We start from the raw sequence: 25122 nt of genomic DNA on the forward strand, positions 1-25122 counted from the left end.
AATATGTTACGATAACAGTGAGTTTGAGGTTTTTTTTCTTTAGAGATAGATAGAATTTTTTATTCAAACTAGTAAATAGATCTAGTAGTGAATAGACATTTGAAATTGATTTTTAAGATACGATTTTGCATAGAATTTCAAACATAGTACTGATTGTTTTTAAATTTACATTGGATAGAAAAGATTAATTCTCTGAAATAACTAGACTTGTCTTTTCAAAGTCAGACTATTGATTCATTGTTACATTTTTTCTGGCCTCTGGACTCACTTTGTTGTTTTGGGCGGTTAACACATTTAGTTCGTTTTTATATAATTTTCTTTTAATGATATATTGTTTCTACATAAAATTTCTCGCTTTAAAATGCTGATTCTACTAAATACAATGTTAATAATCTTATCAATTACTTCATATTGAAGCTGAATATTTCCAGTGTATCCACTTATTAAATACTTTGAGTATTTTTAGTTCATAATTATTGAAAAAAAGCCACAATTAACTAATTTCAGTGTTAGAACTGTTTTGCAAAATTTCATAGGATCTAAAAACATGTCTAACAATAAAACGTACAAATGTATGGGACAAATTTTCGTTTCCTAGAGAAAGAGGTAAAATTCACCTGGTATAGGTAAAAGTTGATTAATTTTTGCGAAAGATAGGTACAGCAGTTTCGGCAATGTGAAGAAACAAGTGCGAAAAAAAATTAATATTAAAAAAATCAAATAATTTTTAATTACTGTTACATTATCATGATGCATAATTGAATGCATTCATATTAAATTGCAAACGTAGAAAGTAGCAACACATTTATGGCGCACCTATAAACAAAACAACCTACTCGTTGTTACAAAATTAATTAATATATGATATTATTTCCGAGCACTCATTTGGGAGTCGACAGCATTAAAACAGAATTATTTACGAATTGATATATGATACACCAACATTTTTGTTATCGAAAAGCACCTAAATTGAAATTTGCATAAATGATTGGGTTACCACCGCATGGAATTGGAAGAGTTTTTTTTCAAATCAAATTAGAAAAATCACACTTTGATGTATCAAGGTTATATAAAATTACAAATTAAGAAAATGATTGGCAATGATTTATGATTTTCCTTCAAGAATTTCTTTATTGGTCATCCCAATCTTCATATACCATGCAGCATTTCGTTTAAAATAATGCTCCATTACATTTTCGTTTACTATTATGCAGCGATGTGTTTTATATGAATCGCATTAGAAAACACGATATTTTCCGGAAAAACTGCCGGGTATACTAGCGTTGCAGCTGTAGGTAATTGGATAAAATTCCATGTTCTAGGAAAGAATAGAAATAAATTATAGCAAACTTCTACGCTGATATACCCGCACACTTCCGAGAGCAAATATTATAGGTAAAAATGGATTAGTAGATTTTTTTTAAAATGTATTAGAAGTAGGTACAGTGTTACAAAATTTTAACTTTTATTATAGCTATGCAGATATATCTAATATTTATCTACTCAGTATTGAATAGGTAGACAATTACCATCATACAATATATCGCATAATATTTTTGTGAACATTTTGTATATACATTGCCCATATTGCCCTATCGCGTCGTCCGTGTGCACAGCCTTGGCCATAAAACTCGTTCTAAAGATTTGAGATTCGTTTTAACGTATGCCGACGTTATAATTAAGACTCTCTCATACCTTGTATCTCACGATCACTAACTTCGAAACCGAAACACTCGCTGCATCGAAAGCCACGAAACTGCCCTGCGAATTCGCATTCTTTCTCGAGAGATGTTCATCAGGCTGTATACGAAGCTTTGGTAGATTAACTAAGAGTTAATGATTTAACTTTCCTAAATACTAGATATAAAAATAATTTTAGCAAGAAATATGGAAAGGATTTTCTATTATCTCCACATAAGAGAATTTTTTTTTATACTTGTCCTCTTGACTTAAAAAAAAAGTTTTGTCTGATTACTAAAATATCTTGATTTTTAATTTATCGATTATTCCTGCTCTCGACAATTCCATTGTTAAATGAATCATGCTTGAAATTATTTTTAAATCTTTTTGAAGAATAAATCAGTTTTAATACCACTACATTTCTCACGTACTACATGAGATTAACACTCACGAAAGCGATGAGTTTATGAGAATCGTCGTAAAATCAGGAATTTGCAAATGCACAGTTTATGCACGGCATACCTGCTGGCGAGAAAAAAAGAGCTTGCATCTTCTTTGTGAATGAGATTTTAATTTCCATGCAAAGATTTTAGTTTATTATAGCTCAATGTCAATTTATGAGCTCTGACTTAATACATACTACAGAAGCTGATGCCTGAACAAATTTTAAATTAAGATTCTTTAGCTATGAATATTTTAATTTGTCTTCTATTCTCACGAATAAATATAAAAGATATATTTAAATATCGACTCAATGTGGTTGAATTAAATGTAGTAATAAACATATGATTTATTATTGTAAATTTATTTATTTATACCAAATAAAAATAGCAGATTATATTTTTTTTATGAAATATTTTTTATCGATAATGACGTCTGTAAATAAACTTTTACTGATATTATAAGGAATATTTTCACCAATTTGTGTAAACTTATTATATTATACTATATTATAGCAAACTTATTTTAAAATTATTATAGATATGCTTCATTAACTTTAATTTGGAATACGATTTCAAGTGTTGATGATACAACATTGTAATTATAATGTGATAACTTTTATAAGTTTTTCCATATGTTAAAATAATTAAAAACATGTTTTACTTATATTTTTTATATTACTGTTATTCTGTGTCATTTACACATTTGATTATAGAGCATCGCGAACTTAATCATATATTTAATACTGCCATTAGGGCGTCCAATACCGTACAAAAATCTGAATACCGGTATTCGATATTTGAAAAATGAAATTCCGGGATCCCGGTTTTAATACCGGTATTGTCGATGGAAAATTAAATAGTTATATTTTTACTTACTTCAGTTGTTATATTGACATATTAACAAATAATATATGAAATCTAACAAATATTGTGCTGAAATGAGTACATATTATTTATTTATTACATAAGGAGTAGAAGTAGATAGAAACAAAAAAACGTGTCAGTAAAAAATATATATTTTTCTATGTTACATTTTACATTCTACATTTATAATAAGAATTAATTATTTATTAATATATTTAAGAAAAGAATAAATTATAATTCATGGCTAATGTTTTGCTTAATAAAATATGCTCTTAAAGAAGAAACATAAACAATCAATTGTTTGATCATCAAGCTCTTTCCGTCTTTCCGATTCTACACTTGTTGGTACAATTGTAATTAAGAAATTATACATATTTTGTAGGTTCGTTCTTTTTATTCCTGTTTTTTCAAAGAAAGTAATTTCATCTTTTATTTTTTGTTCTAGACTTGGAGTTTTTTTTAACACACACACGGGTGAAGTATTTATTTTAATATTTTTTAATTACACACCAACTTAATTAACTTTGGTTTATATACTCACTTATAAATATCATAGGTTCAAATTAAACACAATATTTACACAATATTAAACACACTATTCTTCATATAAACATTTATTTTCCCGCAACTTTAAGATGTTATCTACACGAAATTTACACAACTGCCTACTTAAAGTTACATTTCGGCTTTATATAACATTTTATTTAGTTTAAGGGAATTCCCTTGATTTTGAATATGATCAATAGAGTTTTTTTATATGTGTGAGTGCAAGTCAAGTTATTACCCGTTCGGATTTCTCGGGAATTACTGCGATGTGTGCAATTCATCGATAAAAGATTATTACAATGTTGACTATTCTTATGTTGAATGCAATAGAATTGAGAATATGATTCATTACGTGGTGTGTTTCTACTATATTAGTTATTAATATTAACTAATTATAACAATACCCTTCGCAAATTCTCAAATTGTTGTCAGTGACACGCAATTTAAACAACTGCCGTTCTTACTTATGTAAAATGATTTATGTATAATAAATAAAGAATTATATCTCATCGATTGTATTATATTATCTCACTCAGCTGAGTCAAGCACACAATACATAGTTTGGAAACTAAAACTTGATATGTATTTTGCGTAAGTTGAATTTTTGATAGAATACTGGTATTATTTGCATCAATACCGGTATTGAATACCGGACAAAAATCGTCCGGGATCCCGGTTTTCGGGATTACGGAATCCCGGTATTGTAAGCCCTAACTGCCATATAGAAATATTATATGATCCTATCATAAGATAAACATATTATAAGTTGATATATAATTTCCATAAACAAACAATATGCCTAATTTTTTACCATCTTTTTCTTTCGCAGAGCACGTATTAACAGTCATTGGGCAATCAGAAAACCGCACTTTAGCGCTTCTCGACACGGTATACCGCCGGCCACCGCGGTTAGGCCACCCGCCTGTCTCGGCGCTCTACGATTCTATTCGCAAGCACGTCATTTCCTTCAATGAAGCCGATGCGAAAGAAACAAGCGATGTTACCACACTTCCAGCGTCAATTCCGAATGCTCTCGACAAGGCGGTGCGGCAGTTCTTCGAACGACTCTTCCCGCTGGCATATCATCATATCGCACATTTTGGACTGACTGATTTCACGGAAGAGTACAAACAGTGCTTAATGCGTAATTATGATGAGGTAATATTAATCATTTTATTTTTATTTTTCAAGGGTTCTCACACAAAGGGGGTTTGAAAAAATCTCAGTAGTTTTTAACCGAGATAAAATACATTACTCAATATTTTTTCAAAAATATATTTAAAGGCAATAAACATAAAAAGATTAAGAATTGGTTTCCAAATTACTTGTAATAATTTTGTAAGCTAAATAGCACATCTTCAATTTTTAATTAAGAGATATATTTAGAATATGCGAATATGTTTAGAATATTAAAGGAACGATGAAAATTCAAAAGTGATGATAAAATGTAAATCAATACATTTATAAATAACTATATATATATAAATTGACTAGCAAACCCGACGAACTCCGTTTCGCCACCAGATGGTTTCGTGAGAAATATGAAGAAATTTTTTGTTTGTTTTATATTTGAAAAGGAAAAAATTAATTTTATTGCACAACAGTAATGAATTTATTTCGATTACAAAAATGAAGTATTTTTTAGTTGAATTTCTCTAAGTAAATGAAAGTGAATCCGCAAATTATCCGTTTCATTGAAGTGCTCTTTGGTAAACCACATTTTTTGTTTTTTGCTCTGACGTTAACACAAACAAAGCGGATGGTTTTCCACACCTCGTGAACAGACAACGTATAACTGCCCATGTGAGAAACAATGATTTTCTAAATAATCTATTTGAAATTTATCCCGCAAACACTAAGCGATTGGCCTTGCGACTTGTTAGTTGTCATTGCGAACGCAAGGCGAACTGGAAATTGCAATCGTTTGAAGTCAAACGGAAGACCAGTCGGAATCATTGGTATGTCACCAAATCGCCAGCAATTTTTGATTGAATGGTGAAATTCAGTGCGTGTACATCATATTTCTTGGCGGCAATAATTGCTCGTAGACTTAACCAAGCATAATTCTGAAAATTCTCGCTGTCATTACTCGAATTTTCAATTATGGTGCGTGAAGTTTCAGCAATTTGCATTAAGGCACGATGCCATGCACCACTAATTTTCTTAGCTATAAACCTTGCAGAGCCCGAGACCTTTCTAAAGAATGCAAAATTGTCGAAATCGGTTCGTGCGTTCTGGAGTTATTTCGTCAGGAAGGAAAACCCGACTTATTTTTATATATATAGAAGATATAATTTATTACAATTGAATCATATTTCTATTTAAATAATTATTTACATAGAATAGATTAAGTCTTAATTATATTCTCATTGACAGTCAATAACATAACATAAACTTATCTAATATATACAACGTAACTACTGGGAAAGACTTGCAAAGTTAATATAATATAAACTAAATTTAACAATCAATTTGAAAATATTCACCTTAGTGTTTAAGACAAATATAATTTCGAATAATTTGAATATTCGTTTCATTTCCGCATAGATTCAACCATTCAGCGATGCGTCCAAACGTCTATCTTCATCATTGCGACGATCTTTGCAAGCCACCCGGCTCCTGCTGCATGCCTTAGTTGAAGGCAGAAATATTCTACATGATGTCGATGAGACTCTGTCAGTAGAACAAGATAAAGAATGCCTGAAGGCGATGACAAAAATGACTCATTGCTCTAAATGCAATGTAAGTATTTGATATTTGATGTAGTAACAATTACTTTTAGACTTTGTGTGGATTTTTTTTTTAAATTTTGTTGTACTTAAATTAGATCTATTATATAAATGTATATATATATATATGTGTGTGTGTATTAATTAGAAACTTAACTTTATTAACCCTTTCGCAATAATACATGGTTACTTTGTTTTAGGGTTTGAAAGCAGCCCGCCCTTGTGCCGGTTTTTGCTTGAACGTTTTACGTGGTTGTTTAGCCGCGAGGGTTGATGGTCTGGATGCACCATGGAATTCTTACTTAGAAGCTTTACAATCTTTAGCATCAGCAGCAAGGGCAAGAGAACCTGAAGAATTGCATGTGGAACGGGTATTAGGTGACTTGGATAACAAAGTATCTCAAGCTATTATGGGAGCCATGGAAGCAGGTCCTGAGCTTAAAACGAGGGTGAGTGAAAATTCATTTGATTAAACAATATTAAGTTATGTAATTTCGATTATAATTTTATAAAAACTTATATTATATAACAGATTATAAAACTTTAACCTCGCTAGACTTAGCAAGCAAATATAAATGTATAATTTATCATTTTAATCTTAATCAAGTATCAATTAGTTAAATCAATAATATAACTTTCCTCTGGACACAGTTTATTTTTTAATTTCGAATAAAATCAAACATTCTAACAAATAATTTTTTAAAATGTGAGCTGTAAAAAGAATTGAAATATTTCGGGTATACTAAAATATAATATCAATCATCTCCACTATCATTGTGATGTTCTAAGGATTTTTTTCTATTATCTTAAACTTTGTTCTTTCTTGTGGGCCGCATATTTATTTTTTTAGTTTGCGCAACTTGTAAGGTTTAAATAAAATAAAAAACGTTAATTACAACGACAAAAATATTTGGCATATAGTACTGTGTTGGATTTTACAACACGAGCAAAACATTGAAGCTTCTACTCTGTTATTACACAATCGGCGTTAAGCCGGCGCTTCTGACATATAAGCACACATGAAACAATTTTCTTCTGGAAAAGATTGTGTTAGTATATTTTCGCTAAAACCAATTTCAGTCATTGTGTAGTAGCAACAAAGGTAAACGACTTTACGTCTTTGGATATTTTATAATTATAGTCAGGAATGAACTTATTTCCTAGAAACAAATATACGTCCAAATTTTAATTCAATTTTATCAGCTTCAAACATATTTTCAATAAAATACTTATATGTAAACTGTAATTTTAAATTGTGATCTATCATAGTTTTTTGAATATTTACTTGCTTTATATACTTATAAAGCAGCTTACTTATGAATTTTATTTTGAGTGTTTTCATTTGCGGTTTCTTCTGTATTTCCTCTGATGGAGCGTTTTCTTTCATTTATCGATTATAGAAAGATAGCGATTATTATGTTCAGTACATGGATTTTACTGTCCTCAAAAACAAATATGCTCAAGTAGTATGGGTCTGATGGTGAATGCATCATTGCTTTCCATTGCCTTCATCCGATGATAGTAGAATTGCAGTTTTTTCTCCATCGTCTGCGTCGTTTTGGCGAACCCGGCGAACGCATTGGATATTTTAGACGAACACGCCGCACTTTCTATATTTAAAACATCCGCGAATATGCGATCGTTGTGCTTTTTCACGTTGCTTGGCAACGATTCAAAGTTTCAAACGGCCAGCGATCGCGTGGCCCATCGCTTGTCCGATGTTCCGACATATAGACTGATAGATTTCCTGGCCGTTAATTCTGTCTAATGTACTATTTTTTGCTACAGAAAAGCCATTAGGTAAACTAGATATTTAGTACTAGTACTAACTTAGTTCTAAATTTGTTGACGAATACAAAAAAAATCGTACATCTGCAAATGAGTTGACTCAATTGAAATTATGATTATATTTCTGAATGAATGAATGAATATAATACGAATTAAATTGTATTCGCAATTCTTATGTTGATTTTAAGAAGTCTGTTGGTTTATGAATATAAGGACTTATCGCAAAATCGCCCTAGATATATGCAATAAATATCGTAACAATTTATTGCTTAGTATATTTTGATATTCAATACACTTTGAACTTTTGCAAGAATGCTAACGACCCAAAAACCGATAAATTATCATTCTTTGGCAAAGTTCCAACATGTTTTTATTTTTCTGCATGTTATACCGCATTATTGCTGATACTTTTTTTCTCCAGTTTTATCTTGAGATTGAGAATATAATTTTCTATTGCTACTTAGTTTTATATACTGCAAATAATCTTATTATTGCAGATAGAATTATAAGAGAAGGGTCGAAATTCTCTTGAGCATTAGCTTCTATTTATTGGTAATATATATTTTGCGGTTGGCTGTAATAAAATAAATATACATACATATAATGTTGAGGTTAGTTTTCTTTATGAAATGTTAAATAAATATTTATGCATTAAAAAAATACCATTTTTATATGGTTAATTATATTAAATAATACTAGTTTCATTCTTTGTATATATGTATATATATATATATATATATATATTATATATACATATATATACTATATATATATATATATATATATATATATATATATATATATATATATGAGTAAGTTCTTGTGGGGCGATACATCAAAGAATAAAAAGCAAAGATTTATAAATTAATTTTTAATTCCAAACGTTTCGACATTCAATTTAATGTCATCATCAGTGAATATTAACGTTGGTAGGTTACATCTAGAGAAGTGTACACGACACTTGAAATTAGCACTAACATTTATACAACTAACTTGTCAACATCATGATTCTTTTATAATTTTTTGTATGATGTAAACAGGAAAATGATAGTTTTATTTGAACAAAAATGTGAATAAAGTTAAGTAATTTCTGTCAACGACTTCTGTACTGTGCGTGTTCCGAGGCTTATTTTGACAATTGACAATTCCAACACTGATGATGACATTAAATTGAATGTCGAAACGTTTGGAATTAAAGATTAATTTATAAATCTTTGCTTTTTATTCTTTGATGTATCGCCCCACAAGAACTTACTCATATATCTCAACATCAAAATTAACAACTAAATATATATATATATATATATATATATATATATATATGTATATTTATTTACATTTATATTTATATTGATCAAGAAAATTATATAAATTTTAAATCGGTCTCATCGAAAGAGAAAATTTTCTCCCTATTTATATTCTAATTCATAAACTTGGTATTATTTACTGAACTTAAACTTACGACACTAATTTGACTTGTATTAGAACCTCACAACCAAATACATTGCTTGTGGTATTCAATTAAATTCTTCTCCCAGACGCATCGGTATTTTTCATTGGCATCTGTGTTAACACAGAAGAAGGTACATATAATCATCTCTTGAGGTCGTCAGCTGAGCGCCGTCTCTTTTTACTCGTTTTTCAGCATCTACTACTTCGAGTCTGAGGAATTCAAAATCTCATGATTCATTCAGACCGAAAGAACAACTCTTCTTGAAACGTCAGACATGGTGCCTTCTACATATATTCCCATCCTTCGCACTCCGAGTGCGATACAACAGACTCACATATGAGACTATATGTTACAGCGTTGCCCAACTGCGGGATGATTCAAGATTATTTTGTGAACGGTGGAGACTTTCGCTCATAATAATGATAACTTTCGATCATTAATTGTATATTCTTTTATCACATTCAAGATCAAAATCTTATCATATAATTTTAAATGCTATAATTGTAACACTCACAATATAGAGCGATATACCTCAATTAAACTCAATTAAACATTTACTTAGTGATTTATGGGATTTTTTATTAATAAAGTTCAAAGAAATAAAAAACAAGTACTAGCTAAATTAGGTTTTCCGCTTCTGATAAAGTTACCAACTTCTCTACATTTGCTCCACAACCGCGCACATATATACAGGTACAAACATTTAGACTCGCAGTTACCCTTCCTTCTTGTCGCAGGTGATGTTGTTATTAGTTGATTAAATACCTGTTATGCGTTTTAATCTGTACACGGACTATTTAGTCAAGTGGACAAATTACTGTTTCATTCAGTACTTCCAATTGCTTTTAAATAAAATCAATGTTTCTTCGGAGAAAACCATTTTATTTTATTTTATAAGCCTCTCAGAATTAAATCAATAGTTTTAACTAGCATTAAATTTTTTATTTTATTTAATTTTATATAAAATATGATAATAATTGTTATTGTCATCTATATATTTATATACAATTTAAAATTTAAAAGTTTAAATATTAGTTTTTTATTTGAGATAATTTTAATCAAGTATCATTTATTGTATATTTGCTTTACGTACTTTAAATTTTGGATTCAAAATAATACTTCTGTATGTTCTATATATGGTTGCTCTCGTAATACTTCTATTGTTTGCGCAGGACCAAACAACTTGATTTATTACTTCACATTCTGCAGCCATTTAATTTTACTGTATGGGTAGCTTGCTATTGTTTATTTGGATATTAACGTTATGAATAACTCCATAAAATTTAGCTTTTTAGTATAATACATCTAGTGTTTTATAATAAAATTTCATTATTTTAATTTGTCTCTCCATTCAATTCGTCTTTGTATCGCTGTTCGTAAAACGTAAAACAAACGAATTTCTCGCTCAGCGAGATGCAAGTCGCTGTTTGAAAAGTTTGATTGTATTTTGATATACATATAAACACGAACTGTATCTGTGGAAGCTGTATTGGTTCACTGTGTACACCTGAAATTCCATTCTCACACAATATGAATCTACGAATGAACGAGGAGCTACAGAGGAGTGAATTCCTATTGTGCAGGTTTAGCAAACGCCGCCCCAGCGTTTCATTGCATTCTACGAAGCCGAAACGTTGATATAGACAGAGTGCGTGTCAATACCTTACTAGACAAATCGAATTCTAAATATATTTGATTATATTCAAAAATAATAAAATCCTTACAATTTATAATTTAGTATTGCACATAATAACTACCAATTTATATTCCATCAAAATTAATAAATTGTTGAAATTTTTTTTCCTTGCTTCTTGACTACAATTATCGATCGCGTTTGAATAAGATATGACGCAGTTCATGTCGAGGTTGTAGTTTGTGATTAATTCGCTCGATAATCAATTACGTTTTCGCATATGGCCCATATTCATGTATGAATATGCTCGCACTAGACGTTTGCTTCGCGTTAATTATTTTAACCCTTCACGTACAACACGTATGCTTCAGACCGAACTTTGGAGAGAATGTGCTATTCCAATTCAACCTGGCGCAATTCGCTAATACACTTTCAAAATTCGTACACACTCTTAACTTTTAAAACAATTATTTTGTAGTAAATATTAAAATTTTACTATTGTCATTTACCCAATTTTGAATAAAGTTTTAATTCTTTAATGTATTAAATACGACCTGTTTTTACCACTATTTCACATTTCCTATTTGTCAATCATTTATATTTTAAATTTATGTAAAATGAAAAAAGCACAATGATAAATGAAGATTTTATTCATATGATACTTGTAATATTTTTTTTAAGGAAAACTTATAATGGATATTTTTTACAAAATAAGTTTTTGCTTTAGAATACTGCCTTTTCTTTTGCGTTATATTTATAACATAGTAAGGATACAAATTACAAATTCATTACCAATGTTTTTTCTGTTATGAGAACTTTGGTTACAAATGCTGTTGCTAAATGTTTGTGTATTCTACAGCAATCTCTACAGATGAAATTTCTCACGGGCAATATAAAGGCTACTACAAAATAGAATTTGTTACTACGTCAATAAAATCTACGGTAGATAGGAATATAAATGAGATCAAAAGATTAAACTCATAGCAATATTTGCGCAAGGATGCACATTTTTATTTTTATTTAATAATTAATTAAAATAATTTAATATGAAACTTGATGCAACCTTATAATTTATTAAATACATAAATATCAATCTAAGATTCTTGGATTAATTAATTAGTGTTCAGACTTTTCATATCTGTACAATGTAATGTGTGACATTAATCAACCATGCTTCAATCTTCAGCTAATTGTATTTGTCAGTAGTCCTTGACCGAGTTATTTTTACAATCTTTATAATTGGAGTGCGCGTAATCTATGCATTCCAAACTATTAAAATATTTTTAAAGATTTTTCAAAGTGCTTTGAAGATCCTTGTGAGTTTTCCCTCTAATGAGATTACTGGGTCGACTGGCGAAGTCGGCTTGTATTCCGCAGTGCTACGTCACGCAATAGTACTGAAGAGTCAGAGGCAAAATCAATTTTTATTTTTATGCTGTTTGACTCATCAAGAATTATTTGGACGTATATAATAATTATCTACAATATTCGTAAAATTGTCATTACAATGTAAGTGAGCAAAGCATCAGTATTATCCAAAAAACTCATGTCTAAACAATTTCCAGCACGTGTTGTGCAAACTTTGCTAATACATTTGATTTTACGCAGTAAAGTTTTTTTTCGATATACATTATTCCACAAAACTTTTTACAAGCGGTAGATTTATGTAAATTTTTTCTTGTGCAAAATAGTTTTTTATCACAAAAAATTTAAATAAATGATTTTTATCTTAGTTTAGACTGATTTAGTTGGCTAATGTGTAAGAATTTGAACGAATTTAAAAACAAAATACTCTACTCACTTACAAATTTTAAATTGAAATGCAGATAAAAAATTATAAGCTATATTTGTTGGTTTTGCTTATGACTATATCGTTCCGATTTTATATTTGCGTGCCACAAATGTATTCGTCTTGTAAAATGCTTCCTTCACAATATAAATATGAAGAGAGTGATATATTTATGATCGCTTAAATATTTATGTATTTTTCGTGGTAGACATAATACGATATATCAGCGATAAAATAAGTAAAGCTTTTGAGTATTAAGATGTGTAAAAACATTTGGAAATAGAATGCAAATTTTGACCGAGTTCAAATCATATATACAGAGAAAACTGGATATAAGATTATATTACGAAGATTTTTATTTATTTGATTTTTAATAAAATCAAAATTTTGTAGAACAGCTTTTAATTTTTAATACTATCATGAATATGTATTTTATATATACTATTCACATAATACTAATTATATATACATAACAGGTCATTTATCATTCTAGCAAACAATTATAGCATTAAGATTCATATATTTAGAAATTGATTTCCTCAACCATGCAAAAGTTTTGACATAAAAAAGATTGACTACATGTAATTTATGAATTTTATTTCCTCTGATAGTGAGTCATATGAAATTGTACTTGAAATACAAATTCGATATGCACATTATACAGTAATTTTGAAGAAAATCGAATTGTCGTGTAAAAGAGAGAAATCATACACAGTTGGACCCGTCATATAAAAAAGTGTCTAGCCGTATACATTGTCGTAATTTATGACGGCGTGCTAAGTCCCGTCTGTTCTGTATATTCGCAGTTATGTAAGATGTATCGATCGGCGCTAACTTATGTTCTTACGTTGGAAACCGGAATGTTTTGCTACTTGAAAATATTTATTACAAGGAAAATGTCTACAGTCAGCATTCAGTTGTTTTTTTACTTTTCACCTTCATCTTTTCTAAAACTTTAAGAAATTCGTAAAGGTTTGTAGTAGTCTTCTAGTTGAATTAAAAATAAACTAGCTGTAAGTGGAATTCTGTCTTGAGGCAATTATGGCATCGTGCCTTAAGGCAAATTGCTGGAACTTCCCGTACCGTAACGAAATGTTCGAGAAATACTGAATGTTTTCAAATAGATTATTATAAATATTGTAACATTGTCTAATATTTATAAGAATTATATAAACTGAATTGCAAAGTTGAAATTATTTGTAAAGTATATTAGAACTATAGTCACAATTAAAAATAAAATCTGAATTATTTTCGATATACAAAAAATTAAAAAAAAAAAGTTGAAACAAATTTTTTTTTCCAAAATCAATTATTTTGTTAAAACAAGCAGAAATTTCTTTGAATCATTTAAATCGGGCGCTTAGTTCTCTCAAAAACTGCTATTTTTTACATATTTAGCTCCGTATCTTCGAAATGGCTGGGCCTGCCTTTGCCAAAAACTAATAAACACTTCTCCCAATCATTACTAATTGAATTTTTTTAGATCATTCAAATCGGATACTCCGTTCTCTCAAAAAGTCGATTTCTATTTTCTGCACTCTTTGCTCCGTATCTCCGAAACGGCTGGACCTGCCTTTGCCAAAAACTAATCAGCTCTTTTCCCTATCAATAGGAATCGAATGTTTTTTGAACCATTCAAATCGGTTGATCCGTGCGCCCGAAAACGTGACTGGAAATTTGTATCCATACATACATACACACACACACATCCATTTTTTCTGAGGTATGCCAAAATGTTCAGAAACCTTCAAAACGTCGAGAAATGTAAAAATTTTCAATTCCGATTTTCGGCCAATTACAATAACTTACCCTACGGGAAGTTAAAAAAATATTTTGGACTATAAGAAATTTTTGACACTATAGCTACAAAATGAAACTTTTAAAAGTATGAAATTAAATATTAATACATATGCTAAAATAATATCCATATATAAATGGATATATCTCTGAGAAGCATCAAAATTATATTATCAAAGAGGCAAAAATTTTGTATGATATCAAATTTACAAAATACGCTTAAGTGTTTTAGATTTTAATCTAATAAGTTTAAATATCTATTATATTAATAATATGTAATTAATTTTTACTATCTGAATTTTATTTGAAGGCTTTCCAATAGAAGACGCCTACCCCCTTCTCCATAAAGCAATATTCTATATTCAATTACCTTAACGTGTTTTTGGATATTAATTTTTAAATCGTTCTATCAACACCTGCTGATCCTGCTCATGATGGAAAACGAAAATACCGACCGATGGCAGGACAAATCTCACGGAGTCGTATAAAACGCCCAGTGCGCAATTTCGAACGCCTCGTCCTGTGAATAAAATCAGAATTTATCCCTGGTATCTCTTTATCGGTTAAACTTATCGCCGGTATTATACCGTTTGGCCGTCACATTGCCAGAATTTATGCGCGTCACGTTCCTATCCACCTCTATCTGAATGGGGCGGGAGCGGGAATAGATCGCCCGACCAAACGCGTACGTAGTACGTTTGTTCTGTGCGATATTTTTTCGTTTCGATTTCATCTTTTTTCCAGTATCGGGTGCATCTGTTCCCATTGCGTAATAAATCATATGATATTAGGGATTTAGTGGAGGGCGGTAGTTGATATCTATCTATCCGCACTTGGATGTAGAATGTTTTATTAGCAATATCAAGCGTGTTGATATAGAGACAGATTTGTTGAGATTTATATCTTATATTTACTTTATATTGTTTTTCAAATCTCAGTCTGGTTTATCACGTTTCGCTGAAAAAGTATTTAATAAGTTCATTGATTTTGTCATTTGAAAGTTCTCTTGGCAGTAATTTATTGGTGTTTTTGTTATATTAGGTATTTTCTTATATAGTTTTATTAGTAAGTATCAAATTTTAAGCACACTGATTTTGAGTTTGAAAGATATTAACGCATGGAAGGTATAAACAACTATTGTGGAAGATGCGTAGTGCACTTTCTGGCTTGTTTTTCATATAAATTTGACCATCTTATTTAAAGAAATTTATCAGTACTTGAAGTTTTGCAATATGTTATGATACAACACCTTTAGGAGGCGTCCACTAATCACGTAATCGCTTTTTAAGTATTTTTGGCCGATTTTCATGGAATTTTTTTGGCGATATATATCATGGTCTTATAGAACTTACTGAAATATTACGGCCTTATGACAAATAGTGCACTTTCTGGCTTGTTTTAAAATGATAGTGGATTTTCTCTACATTTTCATATAAATTTGACCATCTTATTTAAAGAAATTTATCAGTACTTGAAGTTTTACAACATGTTATGATAAAACCTTTAGGAGGCGTCTAATAATCACGTAATCGTTTTTTAAGTATTTTTGGCCGATTTTTATGGAATTTTTTTGGCAATATATATCATGGTCTTATAGAACTTACTGAAATAATACGGCCTTACGACAAGTAGTGCACTTTCTGGCTTGTTTTAAAATGATAGTTGATTTTCTCTACATTTTCATATAAATTTGACCATCTTGTTTAAAGAAATTTATTAGTAGTTGAAGTTTTGCAAGATGTTATGTTAACAAAACCTTTAGGAGGCGTCTAATAATCACGTAATCGCTTTTTAAGTATTATTGGCCGATTTTTATGGAACTTTTTTGGCGATATATATCATGGTCTTATAGAACTTACTGAAATATTACGGTCTTACGACAAGTAGTTTAATTTTAAAACTTCATCAAAATTTGAATAAATGAATAGTTCTTTTGACGATTGTTAAAATTAAAATTAGACGATTTCCTTGGTATAACGATAGAGTACTTGGTCTTAATGAACATACTAAACAATTTAAAAACTGACTCAATTATACAAATTATTGATTTTTGACAATTCGCTTTTAAAAAATACTCCGACCGGGTTGATGTGTTCGATTTTCAATAATATGTAATAAATCCACTTCGAATACTTTTAAGCACTCATAAATTAACTTATCTATCATGGATTAAGTCGATTATTTACACATATCGGGAAGTTCATGTAACTTGCCTTAAGGCAAAATACCGATACCAACTAGTTAAAATTACTCTCTCCTTTCTACCAAACATTACATATATTTTTAGTACCTAAAAAATCGTAACATTTTTGGAAATTGTTGAAAAATTTTTGATTTTTTTTTTAAATTTGAGATATTTTGTGGTTTATTGTCAAAACCCTTCATCCCCTTTTACGTCTCACATGATTAATTGGCGGTTCCTTATTTATGCCTATCTGTATTATTTTTTTCAGCTAGTTTTTTACAAAATTATATCTAGTGATCTGATTGTGATTTAATTATGATAATAATAAAAACATGTTTTTATCCAATACTTAAAAATGATGCTGTAAATAAGCTTGGAAAGCAGCTGTCATTTTTGGAAAATTTCTATCCGCGTGCAAAATAAATAAGGTTTATTTCCATGAATTTTTGGATCCAGTTAAATCTGTGGACCCTTTCAGAGAGCTTGTGCATAAAACATGACCCATCAGCCTGCCACTTTCCCCCACATTGAATACGAACAACAGTGGTTATACATTGTTAATGATAATATGTTTTCGTTTATTCGATTCGAGTGCCCCGGTGGCGGGTCTCTCTCCTGAAGCGTGAAACCCCCGTATTACTAGACCTAGTTAAATATTAATTGGCAACAGTTTGCTTGGTAAAATCACGATCAATCACCGAAACGAAAATACGAGAAACTTGTGACATAGCTAGAATTTACTGCGCCCGTTTAATTAATTACAATGGTAAACAAAATTGACGTATAATAAATAGTTGAAAGAATGTAAACAATAATCACGTAAAACCTGTTTTATATGTGATTATAGGAAAAACATATTTAATACAATAACAATTTTATTTTTAACATAATCTTTATTTTTAATACCATATATTTATTCAATGTTTCCAGTAATGATCATCATTTTTTATAATTTAAATTGATATAACAATTGTTAAAGTATACAAAAATTAATTTAGAGATTGAACTGTTCTCAGGCAAAAAAATGATTTGAATGTTAGAGTTTGTCTAAATATTATCTAAATTTAAGTCGTTAGCATGCACGAGTATTGAACTCGTTTATAATTAGTGAATTTTTTGAAGAATGTACCAGTAAAGAAATGTATCTTTTTATCAAGGATTTTCCATCAAGAATCGTTTATAACAATGAGTAAATCATTAAATCATAATTTATAAATATTCAATTAATAGTAGGTACTAATAATATATGAACTTTAGTTATCATATCTTGATCTTTATCATAACTGCAAGTATGACTATATTCCACAAGTCCTATTGCCCAAATAGAAGCAGTAACGAAACTTTTCGTTCGTTTTAACAAACGTTAAAAGCATTTCAATTTTCTATTCAATTACAATTCGTTCGTTCGACTGCGGAACAAATATTAATTTCATAGCAGATCTTCGGTGTAATATAATTGTATGTAAATGAAGTGTATTTCAAGCAGAAATGAATTGTATCCGCTTCGAGATCAATTCGCATGGAAATATAATAAAAATGAATCGATATTTTTTAATATTCTACGAAAAGTCGCGCTTTTAACGCCGAACAGATGTATTCACGTTTGTGCATATTTTATACTTCATTGGATAGGTGTAGGTGCGTAGATTAAATTTAGCATTTGGCAGGTTTCCCATTTGGCGATCTATTTTTATATCTGTTATATGAAACGTCATCATGTATGTAATTTTTTTTAAAATATTTCACCTTTTTTGCGATTATATTTGATTTATTATTTAAATTGAACTAGACAGATATCATTAATCCATTTTTTGCTTTTTTTTTGTAATCAGATTTTATACTGTATTTGAATTCTGTATACTGACATTCGTAACGTGGGTACTGAACTACAAATATTTCCAGGATTATTTGTATATATTCAAAAGTCATTGAGAGAATAGCAGTGCAATGTTTAATACGTGTTAAAATATTCAATTACAATTATTATTAAATTTTCTACCATTTTCTTTGGTATGTTTTTACTGTGAAACTACCTAAACTCGAGATGATATCATATTATCACACTCGACTGACTTTCATTGAATGTCATACCATATTATTTCTACTCGAACGTAGGTGAGGAGCTTAATTAAATATATGACATTATTGCTTAAATCAAATATAAATTGTATTTTTTTTCAGTACCTCTAGGTCAGCGTTTCTCAAACATATTTCTTCGAACGTCCTCTTTGATGATCAAAATTTTTGTAGCGCCTCCTTACCAAATTTGGTATACCTATATAATCCATAAAAACTTTTTTTTTGTAACCTTACATTCTAAATTAGAAAATTTTACCAGTGAGAGCAAAAAACGCTACTTAAAACAGTAAAAATGTATTAAAATTTAGTTAGGGGCTTCTTATCGCGCCCCTGGATATTATAATTGCCCACTTTAAGAGAGACTGCTCTGGATGAATGATTATACTAGATATTATTAATCGCCTTCCATATATATCTGTTTCATCGATTTATATTTGGCTTACAGCTTTAACAAATACATCACGTAGTCACATAGTCGATAATCAATCCGAGAATTGAATGAATGAAATGTTTACATTGAATGCGGTTTTGGTACCATATTGACGGCTCAATATAATCAGCGGTTGTCGTGCGAGGGTGGTGCCTGGCGTGTTTATAGTTTTTCTATTTTCCTGTTCATATACAAAAGACCTGACGGCTTTTCAAATCCAGCACATTGCACAATTACTTTATGAGTTTGTTTGGTTTTCATTCAGTACCTACTTATCACATCGTGCAAGTAGATGAAAGATGAGCGAAATCAATAAAAAAATATTAAATATCAATTTTAAGTGACTTGTACTGTAGAGATGAAGTTTTTTCAAAATACATAAAAGGAATAAAATAATTCCTAATGTTTCCACAAATAAATAAATTACTGTTATTAACTATAATAATTAGAAATAAAAAGTTTGTCATGACAGGCGTAAACCTAGGTCACGCTAATTTGACACGAACTGCATTTAAATTGCTATGACGTGCATATACACCTAAATAATTAACTATATCACGACCACACTCCACATTAACTTATATATCCATTCATCCCGACAGTCAAATCTATAAAGTATAGTAATTTTATGTTATAGTAATTTTACGTTACCGCATATTTTTTCTAATTTGTGATCTAACAACTTTATCAAAGCAACTTTGAATGTGACTAATCGAATATACACTCGCAATGAATACTTTATGAATTTATCGCCCATCATTCAATAAAGTTTTATGTCTTGTGATATGAGTGTAATACAAGAACTACAACATCGTAAAATAATATGAAATGCCAACCAAACAATGATCATTCTTCTATGCGATGTATTGCTTTTTTAGTCATATTTTTGACATTTAAGCTCATATTCTAATCAGCGGCATTTAAATTTGAAGCCAAAACAAGTTCTCCACGAACAGTCGTTACGAAAAACTATGATGGTGGTCTAAATATACTAAATATTATAAATTAATTCAGCAAATTGGAAAAATATATATTAGCAGTCTCTGGCAAACATGAAATAACATTATTAGCGATATATAATATAATTAATAAAATTGAGATATGCATGCCCAAAAAAATTCTTTCAGTCATATATTGAGTACTCCGTACGATTGTGTAATTATTTTTTGTCTTCTTACTATTTAGTTGTATATTTAGAATTTACAGTCGCTTACAAATGATGGACTTTTCCACAAGTTTTTCTTACCTAAACCCGTTTTTTTGTATATTACTATACATCAGCAAGCTATAGATTTACATATTTTTGGAAATTTAGAAATAGACTTGGATGCGTTGTGTGATGTAATGATGCAGCTTCTTAAGTTACGACTATACTCCCAATGGAATTAACCTCGTTACAAATATATCTGGTAGTGAAATGCCAAAATTAACTGTCCAGCTATTCAATTTGGATCAATGATAAACATTGTATGTGTGGTCCGAAATTATGTTACTACGTAGAGAGTAAATAGATTTTTCAAACAAAAGTAAATTTAATCATGTCTGGTCAGTTTTTTTTTTCTGGGTGCATAATTTAAATCTTAAATTTGTAAATTTTATGCTGCTTTACAAAGTATTGATTGAAAATTGTTTGTGGCTATTTGTGGAATCCATCTATCTTTATTAATAATTTTTATACTACATAAAAAAGGTATAAAAAAAGTTAAAATGAGGTTTCTGATTTCTATCACATTTCTATCTCCATTCTTCTTAAGAAAATTTTAACCTTTTGGCTTATAGTCATGCTGCTTATATGGACTGACAAAAAAATTAAAAATGTAATCGACTTTGGCAATTGAGGACTTTTGTAGAAAAAGTTAATCACGTGATCGATTTTTTAAGGATTTTTCGACCCCCCTTTTCCCTTGGTGATACATGGTGTTATTCAAAATTACCTCCCCTCCCGCACCAAACATCACGTGTATTTTTAGTTACAAGAAAAATTGTTTGGATTAAAAAAAAAATGCAAGTAAAAAATAAATACTCGTGATATCTTAGTATACCCCTCCCTCCCCCACGTGATATTTTGTAATTTTTTGTCAACCCAAAATTTCACATGATTAATGGACGCCCTTCTAAGTAGTGTTTAGATCAAGGCGTATTATAATTATTTTAACTCTTTAAATATTTAAAGTTCGAACATCGATAATTGTAATTTGATTTGATAATAAAAATATTAAACATATTTTATTGTTATTGCGTTGAGAATTTTATGTATTCAGAATGCCGTATATTTTTTTAAAATATTAGCGAATTTTAAAGTAATTATTTAACAAACTACTTAAAACGAGTAAATATTTTATTACATGTTCATTTTCAACGCTGGTCTCAATAAAACTCAATAAAGTAGCTTTTCTCAAACAAGCTTTATACGCGAGTACGTATGGATTATGGAATTCTAAAACATATGGGCACCCATTTTCGTTCAACAGAAATATGAAAACAAGATTGAAATTTTTAGTTTACCCCATAACTTATACAAGATTCGAGAGTGCATGCCAATGCTATTTGTCGTAGCTTTTCAGTGGGCGTTGATGTTGACTTAGCCGACTTCTACAAACAATATTAGAAATTGGCGCCAACATTATATGTGTGCTTCGTGCATTTTCCTCTCATAAATATAACAACTTGAACATTTATTCGTGTCAAACTTGTTTGCATTCGCAATCGTTTCTTATCATGCGTTTGGTCAATTTATATTTACTTATTTTTATTTTTTTCATTTTGCTTGCGACTACAAATTAAAAATGCCTGGACTTATCAGGTAAACATCAAAAGTGTTTAGCAATAATTATGATAACGCGATACGGTATCAAGTTCCAATATATGTAGTGTAGTTTCTTATCTACTAAAAGTACAGTTCATTCGTAATCTTTTGCACAATGATAAATCGTTTGTGTGTTTCATGTTTGATAATTAGAAATTTCCAAATTTACAGTACATTATATACACACTTATGCATGTAAGGATCTCTGTGACCCCTATATGCCAGCTAATAATATTATGGTTATTACCTCTTTATGCATGAAATTTTAACAGTCAATTATAGCTACAAATTCTAAGGTTAATTTCAAAAGAACTTTCTCTAAATGTATGTATCGGCTTATGCCATTTCAAATTAAAAGATAATAATTTCATCAATTATTTAGTGCAATATTGTCGAAGTAGTAATAAATGTGCACATTATATTACTCGGAATAATTTATAAATTATACTAATAATAATGAGTTGTTGACAGATCTAATATTCTAAGCACCCGAATTCTTGTGCATGAAGATTAAAAAATATAGACATATCAATTTCCTTTTCGAAGTGCCTTCCATAATAGATTGGAATAATGACTACAAGCTTAATGTTTGCTTATAGAGATAAATTAATTAGTACCAGTGTTAGATTTAAAATTGGATTATAAAACGAGTTATTCGTTTATATACGAATTGACATAAATCAATATAAGGACGTAGAAATTTATAAACGACGCATTTAAATAAATAACCAGTTTTGTTGATATAGTCATCGAGTCACTTCATCAGTATTAGCTAAGAAGATTTGTTATCAATAATTTGTAATCAATAGATATTATACTTATCAGAATTCATGTGTGTGAATACATGTATACATATATACATATGCATATACTTTTTTATTACTTGATTGCTAAAAGTGACATGAGGTAATAATTTAAAGTAGCTAATTAACTGTCTAAGCTGAACAACTTCTTCAACTAGAAAATAATGACAAAAATAAAAACTTGTGATATAAAACAAGATCTTATTATTGAGCTTAAATTGTAAAAGTTTATTTTCACTTAACATATCTCTCATTGTCAGTTTAATTTATTTTATCAACAAGCCATATCAACGCGTAAAATATAGGTAAATAAACAAAATTCCGTAGTAAAATGAAACAGGTTTTTTGTAATAAATTTGAAATATACCATCTTACTAATAAGATATTAGTATGTTGAAATCACTAATTTGTGTTTGTGGCTGGGTTAAAAAAATATTCGTTGATTATATGGTTTTCATATGATGTTACTTATCATTATTATCACCAATTTCTCTCGGACAATATAGAAATAAAAGTCTTATTTCGAAATTTCGGCATTATTATAAGAACAGCTTTCTTTAAATCGTTTATATAATTTTATTTTCAACATAGAAAAAATAATTATTTCAAATAAAATATAAGTGATATAACAAGAAATAAGATGTAAATGATTTTTCAACGAATGAATCTAAATGTGTAGTATATTAATATTTCTGAGTAATCTTTTGTATATTAGTATATTATTTGCTTTCTTGTTAATTAATATTAATCTCTTTCTAAGAACAAATGTATAATAATACTTATAATTATAAGTAATCTTTTGTATATAACTACTTACTAATGGCTTTCTTGATAAGATTAAAAAATAACAGGGATTCAAACGATTAGGATCAGCCTGGGTAAAACTAAAAGGATTTAAATTACACTTTATTTGCATAACCCATTTAATTTACAAGATTAGTCAAATTGGTGTTTTTATAAAATATTTCCTTCATTCTAACATATGCTTATCATATCTAATATTGCAAGATAGTATAATTTATTTATTTGAATCAAAAATATATTATATATTGAAATATGTATATTCATCTTTGCAACTTGTTTGAATTTTTACGATTTGATTTATTCACATTTGAGAAATGTTACAAAGTCCGTCATCATCTTATAATATCTGTCGTTAAAATGATCAACATATCGATTAGCAGCATTATAGCCATCTGTTATTACGATAATTACGTTTCGATAATAAATTGAAAACAATTAGTCTCATTAGACTAATGTATCAGCTGGAGACACAGCATCTTCAACACGATTCATCTTGCTAAATCTCGTCCATTGCATGCTTGGCAACAAGAAGACGCTTTGACGAAAATAAAAGTCCAAAAAGCAATATTTATGGGTGTTCCTTCTTATCGCATTCACCGAATCTCGGCCAGTTTACGAATAACGACCGAAAAAATAAATCCAAATAGACATGAAGACATTTAACGAATATTAAAAACCATCTCTTATGCGTCCAAAAAAAATCTCGCTGTGCCGTCGAGTCTGCAAAAGCTTCGAAGCGAGCCACCCTGAAATGTTTGAGAGAAAGAAGAAAAAAAGCACGACACTTTCGTACTGTGAGAATTTTATATCTTTGGCTGTGATTGAAAATATAATCATAGTAGAATATTTCATTTTTATTCAATGAATTATATTGTATATAAATATAAATATCTGCTAAAAATTAAATCGGTCTAAAAATGAAATAATACGAGTAGAATAGAGTCAGATATTCATACTATATATACGAAATTGTGCAATGTATTTAACTTAACTCAACGCTTTAGGTTATAGTAATTTAAATATAGATTGTCATATAATTCCAAGTGAAAACTAGTGGGGTATATGGCATCGTGCTTTAAGGCAAATTGCTGGAACTTCCCGTACCTTCCATGTTGTCCGACGAAATGTTCGAGGAATACTGAATGTTTTCAAACAGATTATTATTAATATTGTAACATTGTCTAATATTTATAAGAATTATATAAACTGAATTGCAAAGTTGAAATTATTTGTTTAAAGTATATTAGAACTATAGTCAGAATTAAAACAAAAAATTGAAACAATTTTTTTTTT

General features: G+C 29.3%; 1 protein-coding gene across 1 annotated transcript in view; it reads left to right on the top strand.

The window, feature by feature from the left end:
* The window catches only part of LOC113370918 (division abnormally delayed protein-like), a 65465-nt gene that overhangs the window by 25048 nt on the left and 15295 nt on the right, over window positions 1-25122 (top strand). The window contains exons 2-4 of the mRNA XM_026611590.1: window positions 4363-4691; window positions 6081-6275; window positions 6463-6711. Of these exons, the coding sequence (XP_026467375.1) occupies window positions 4363-4691; window positions 6081-6275; window positions 6463-6711 (773 nt within the window). The remainder of the gene's footprint in view (window positions 1-4362; window positions 4692-6080; window positions 6276-6462; window positions 6712-25122) is intronic.

Source organism: Ctenocephalides felis, unplaced genomic scaffold, assembly GCF_003426905.1.
Source record: "Ctenocephalides felis isolate EL2017-DRISC unplaced genomic scaffold, ASM342690v1 CF-g0.4_SCAFFOLD_01492, whole genome shotgun sequence".
Taxonomy (NCBI): Eukaryota; Metazoa; Arthropoda; class Insecta; order Siphonaptera; family Pulicidae; genus Ctenocephalides; species Ctenocephalides felis.